Source organism: Erythrolamprus reginae, chromosome 5 (assembly GCF_031021105.1).
Source record: "Erythrolamprus reginae isolate rEryReg1 chromosome 5, rEryReg1.hap1, whole genome shotgun sequence".
NCBI lineage: Eukaryota > Metazoa > Chordata > Lepidosauria > Squamata > Dipsadidae > Erythrolamprus > Erythrolamprus reginae.
The window spans coordinates 1,127,787-1,133,786 of record NC_091954.1 but is presented as its reverse complement, the minus strand read 5'-3'; the positions used below and the strand labels follow the sequence as shown (position 1 = coordinate 1,133,786).

The 6,000-nt window shown below is 43.3% G+C and overlaps 1 protein-coding gene across 3 annotated transcripts in view; it reads right to left on the bottom strand.

Annotated features, from left to right (window-relative positions):
• Positions 1-858: 858 nt before the first annotated feature.
• Positions 859-6,000, bottom strand: part of NRG3 (neuregulin 3) — a 698,544-nt gene continuing 693,402 nt past the window's right edge. For all 3 annotated transcript variants that reach the window (XM_070751913.1, XM_070751911.1, XM_070751910.1), the window contains one exon: positions 859-3,685. In XM_070751913.1, the coding sequence (XP_070608014.1) occupies positions 3,175-3,685 (511 nt within the window). In that variant the 3' untranslated portion in view covers positions 859-3,174. The remainder of the gene's footprint in view (positions 3,686-6,000) is intronic.

Below are 6,000 nucleotides of genomic sequence, written 5' to 3'. Positions count from 1 at the left end.
ATACTTCCGTCAACACTGAAAGAGAGAAAACAAGAGCTCTGTTTTTAGAAATATATCATCTTATAAGAGAGGGCTGTGGAACCGGGAGAAAACATACTGTACTTTTCAACATCTTTTTATCCAGTTCAGTTCAGAAGAGCCCAAATGTTGGTTTTGTTCGGATTCAGGTTGGAAACAGAATTAGGAGACTCCACCTATAGAGAGAACATGGGATCGTGCTAACACAATTTATCCTGCCACCCCACAAAGGCTGTGACTTTGAATCAGAGTTTTAAATGTTTTTCATCTACATTGTTCATGTATTTTAAAATATATGATTGTGCATTAAAGAGGGTAGATAGATGAGAGAGAGGGAGGGGGAGAGGGGGAGAGAGAGAGATTATATATATATGATAGATAGATAGATGATAGAGATAGATAGATAGATAGATAGATAGATAGATAGATAGATAGATAGATAGAGAGAGAAATAGAGAGAGAAATAGAGAGAGACAGAGAGAGGGGGGAATGGATGGATAGATAGATAGATGATAGGTAGGTAGGGAGGTAGGGAGGTAGAGAAAGAGAGAGAGACAGAGACAGAGAGAGAGAGGGCGGATGGATGGATAGATAGATTAGATAGATAGATGATAGGTGGGTAGGTAGGTAGGTAGGTAGATAGATAGATAGATAGATAGATAGATAGATAGATAGAAAGAAAAAGAGAGGGGGTATGGATGGATGGATATGTGTGTGTGTGTATGAGAGAGAGAGAGAGAGAGAGAGAGAGAGAGAGAGAGAGAGAGAGAGAGAGAGAAAACAGATGAACCAGCTATTTCATTAAAAGCAAAATTCTAAAAAGCACCAATACATCGGCTGTTACTGAACACAACTTCTTTATTCTGATGCCATCGTGTGGTTTGTGGTTAAATAAAAACAATACAAAATAAATTTCAAGTGCTTAAGAAAACCCCAAATTATTATTATTTTTTTATTTTAAAAAAAATACGGACTTGATCCTGTGCTCCCCCAGAAATCCCCTCAAGCCAATGAAACCCCTTTCTTTCCTTTCCACCCCCCACCACCCCTGAAAGCGCTTGGGCTCAGCAGGATGCTTGACGCCTATAATTAGCCCCCACCTATGGAGAGGGGCTGATGGGCCCATGAAGACTTGGGGGTGCCACCCATGGCCACTTCATTTAAGGGCAAATCGGAACGACAGCTCTGCACCTAACAATTCGCAGAGAGTCCACAACCATCCAATCTTAGTTAAATTGGGGTGAGACCCTTATGTGGAAAGGGGAAAATTCTTCCAACAACTTTTCAAAGGAGGGAAGGAAATAGGAAGCATGTTTCTTGGTTTTGACATCCAAAGGCCCAAGAAACCATATATTTCCTCCCTATATTAATGTCTGAAGACTTCAAACATATTCGAGAGGTCGCGAGGTTTGTGGAAAAGTCCATAGAGGTTCATCCATTTTCTTGGATCCCATGAAATTCCTCATGAGGGCAGTTGGGAAGAATGTGAGAAAAAGGAAGCCTTGCTTTTGGGCCTGGCCAAAGAAGCTTTGGGTAAACCTCTTTAACTAACAGGAATATTAGAAATGGAACTGACAGTTGTAAATATATGTTTAATAGAGAAACAAATCGGATCCTTTAGATAATGCATTTATTCGAACACTTTCCTTGGAGTTCGCAGGTAACCTTCGGAAATAACAGGGCAACCTTAGCATACCTGTCCTGGAAAATAATGGAGTGTAAGGGACTGTCTTAACTTATTAAACAAATCATAATATATAAACATGACCAACATATCTGCCACATTTTACCCTCCTCGCAAAGGATATAGATTTTAAATTTAAAGAGTGAAATAATCTCAGAATAACAATCCCTAGAAGTAGGTCCCAAAGATAAAACAATTTTGCTGCTTAAATAGTCTTCTTTTGAATGAAGCTTCCAGATTAGGTGAAAGAGGAACAACAACAAAAAAAGCATTGTAAGACCCTCTTATTTAGTCTGGCATCGTCCAGACAGTGTTAAATTATAACTCACAAATTTTTAAGAAAAAACATATTTCGCTGGACTGGTGGAGTTTGGGGAATTGCAAACGCAAGTGATCTGGTTAGAAAAGGGAGTTGTAAAATATTTATGTTTGCTGGAGTATTAGAACGTGAGCCTTGATGTGGCAATAAAACAGTGGAAGGAGGAAAGTCTATTTGCATTAATGAAGGGGAGAGGACATTGTGAGCAACGTGGCTAGCCTTGCCTAAAAGCACTTTGGGATTTTCTTAACGTTTTAAGAGAAAAGACACTTGCAGAAGACAAAACAAAGCCCCTTCCCAAATTCCCTTCACCCTCACCATCACTTGAATGAAGCCAGACAAATAGTTTATTACTTGTAAAAACGTCCCTTTTACTATGTTTAATTTTCCGCTTAAGCCAATGTTCTGATGTTCTCCTTCAGATACAATGGTTGGGTTCATCGCCATCTCCCACGTAAAAAGGCTAGCTGGGGTGACAGGTGTCAATCATAGAATTTGGAGAGGCTTGGAGAAAACAACGCAAGTTATATTCCATTGGGGGGGGGGTTTGCCATTTGTATTTGTTTTAATATTATAAATTTGTGGCCTAAGGCTTTGGGGTTTAGCAACTGTGTTCGTCGTAGGTGTAGAGAACGGAGGAGTCAAATTATCACCAAGGGACTTTGAAAATTTGGATGACAAGCCATGAATTCCTTGTAAGCGATGGGAAACCTTTCGGGTCAAACGCTCCAAAACCAGTGGGAATTTAGTGAGACTAGAGAGCTGTACCTGTCGGGCAGTTTCATTAAGGTGGAAACTGTCCCACGGACAATCCAGTCGGCAAAGTCGGGGAGAATGTGTGGGCTCGGAAGGAGCAACCGAAGAAGAGAGAAAGAAAGGGACGAAAGGAATAAAGAAGGAGAAGAAACAAAGAGAACTTCTAGCTCAGGGTCAGACCACCTGGTAACTCTTTCCGTTAAAAAAATATTTCGTTAAAAAACACTGAGATGAGGGCGATAGACTATTTGGTTTCTTCTAAGTAGATGTTCTTTAAATTAATGCATATAAATAATTTCTCATTTCCTCTCTTTCCTGTTTAGCAAAGCTTCGAATGCACAGAACCATACAGCCCCTCCCCCACCTTGCCCCTCCCCCGCCCCCTCCCCGATCAAAGTCACTTGACCGACGCCAAGTCTCTTTTCGGTTCGCTTTTTAAGACAATCTGTGCCTCCTCTCGCTCCGATTTGGCCACGGGGCTCATGGGCAGGAATGCCCCGTGACCACTCCGACTGTTTCCCGCCTTGACCTTGGAAAGGTCATAGTTGTCCGACCGCCTTGCATCGGTCAGAATCCGGATCTGTGCCTGGACTGTTTCTAACAACAGTTTGACCTCTTGTTGTTCCGCGAAAGGACAGCTGCTGGCGGGCGCGCTCACGTTGACCGTTTCCGCGGAGTAGGAGTTTTTGCCCCACGTGATGCCGGCGAGATCCGAAAGGTTTTGAGACTGCATACAGGCTTCCTCTAAGCCCACCGAAGGGATGATGGGGACGGAGTTGGCTCTGGGCGACGAGTAGCCCCCCATCGTGTTCCTTGGAGCCGGGCTATTGAAATAAGAGTTTGCGTCTCTTGAAGACAGTTGCATATTTATCGAAGTGTCCTGTGAGGTTTTTAAGCCAGGAGACAACCTAAGGAGGAAAAACACACGAGAATCGTTAGTTGAGAAGAGACAACGTGTCCACAGGGCAGGTGCTTTGATGCTAGGACACCACGCAATCCCAGGGCGGAAGAGACCTTCTAGGGGGGAGTCTTTGCAGCATCCCTGACAGATGATGGTTCAATCTTTTCTTGTAAACCTCCAGCAACTGGGATCAAGTGGTCCCGCGGATTCATTGTTCTCACTGCCAACTGGATCTCCCTCTGTTGCTTCTCGTCCTGCCCTCACTGCCCTCAACCTCCTTTTGCCTGTGGCTGCCCCTCAAGTACTGGGAGAACATCATGCAATGGTTATTGAAATGGATGTCCAGGTGCGCCCTCCTCCATGGTCCCGCCAACCTGCATTGCTTAGTCAACGGGACCTGGAGGAGGTCAACTCTAATTGGTCCCTGGGAGATATGTGGAAGGAGACAGTCCCAGAGATTTATTTATTTATTAGATTTGTATGCCGCCCCTCTCCGTAGACTCGGAGACAGCCTGGCCCTGAGCCATGTAGGGCTTTATAGGCCATAACCAACACCCTGAAATGTGACCGGAGACCAATTGGTGTCCAGTGCAGATTGCAGAGTGTTGGTCTTATTTGGGTGTAAAGAGATACCCCCATGACAGCTCCTGTGGCTGCATTCTGGACTATCTGAAGTCTCCGAACACTCTTCGAGGGCAGCCCCACGTAGAGTGCATTGCAATAATCAAGAGGGGAGGTGACGAGGGCGTGAATGACCTGTCTGTTCATTTTGAGTTAGCCTCCAGCTCCCATTATCCCCTTGGTTCTTCTTCTCTGTACTCTTTCTAGGATCTTAGCATCTTTTTTTGGAACATGGTGACCAACACCGGACCCAGTGTTCCAAGCGTGGCCTTACCGAAGCAGTCTAGAGTGGTGCTACCACTTCTTTGGGGTCTTGATGTTATCCATCTGTTGTTTTAGTTCATGACAGTGCTGGCTATTTCCCCCCCCATACTGCTGGCTCATACTTAAGTGATTGCCCATCTATTGTCCACTTAGATCCCCCCAGAGGTGCTACCATTGAGCCAGGTACCTTCATGTCATTCCATCACTTTGACTTTCTATGCTCAATGGAAAATTTCTTGGCCGTTCTAATTTTCAAATGTCCTCTGATGACCATCTCTCATGGATATTTTGAAACAGGACGGTCCAATTCCAATTCCAAATTGTGAATTAAGCAGAACTCTTAACAAACGTTTCTACTGAAAGTGAAAATGAAGTCTAGATTCTGCAACAAGGGGTTCTTAATTGTGTCTGTTGTCATTCACAACCTTACACCATCCAGGTTATTGTTGTGAAACATTAAAAAGTTTTAATTAGCAATGAGCCGGTTCAAAGTGTTAATGTCTATTTTGTCCATTAATTCCAGAAGGATGGTTCGTCAGCAATCTTCAGGGTTGGATTATCTTATAATGTCAAGTTTTCATGAGATCAAACCTGACTCACCTTCTCAACAGATTCCAAAATGTGTTTTAAAGCTTCTGATATGGGAAAAAGCGACTGAGTTATGAGTCAGATAAGAACCAAGGCCCTGCTAAACTATTAAAGGGGAAAGATAATAACTTTCCAGGGGTGCCCATAATGGTTTTTGAAATAAATTGCTCGAGTCCCAGGAAGCAGTAAAGGTCAAAATATAAGTCTGATGGTATAATTGAAAAAATATGTTTAGGGCCTGTTCTGTGTTGACACCTTTTGATTTAATATTCATAAGGTTGTAAATAGTGCACGGGGAAAAGAAATAAGGGTCAAAGATATGGACATGATGTTAAATTATTTTCCAGGAATTTGGAATCTATCGAGGCGTGAAGAATTTCAAATGCATTGTCTGTGAGCCTCAGCTAAGAGGAGAGCTTTGCTCTGGGGGGAAAGCTCTGGTGGATTGGATCTAAGGGAAACCGAGTTCCTGGCGTCTTTCTTTTCATTACGCATTAAAGATCAAAGCAGAGAAATTAAAAATTAATTCCAGGGCAACCAACATGGCCGGTCCACTGCATTTCATGGAGGAATATCTCCTTACAGCAAGCAGGGCGCATAGAGAGCAGAGATATTTATCTGTTTAAAACTAAAACAGTCGGACACGAGAAATACGTCTGATCTTTACAGGTATTCCTCGTTTAATGACGGGTTGCTTAGCAACTGTTCAAAGTTACAACGGATCCTCCAAAGGCTAATGAGCTTGTTCCGGGACCCGGAGGGAGTGGAGTAACGAATGTTTCTCAGGCGTCACTCTAGAGGACCCAAACAAAGGGGGCTCCTCCTTCTACTTCTGCTTTTTGTTAGCGG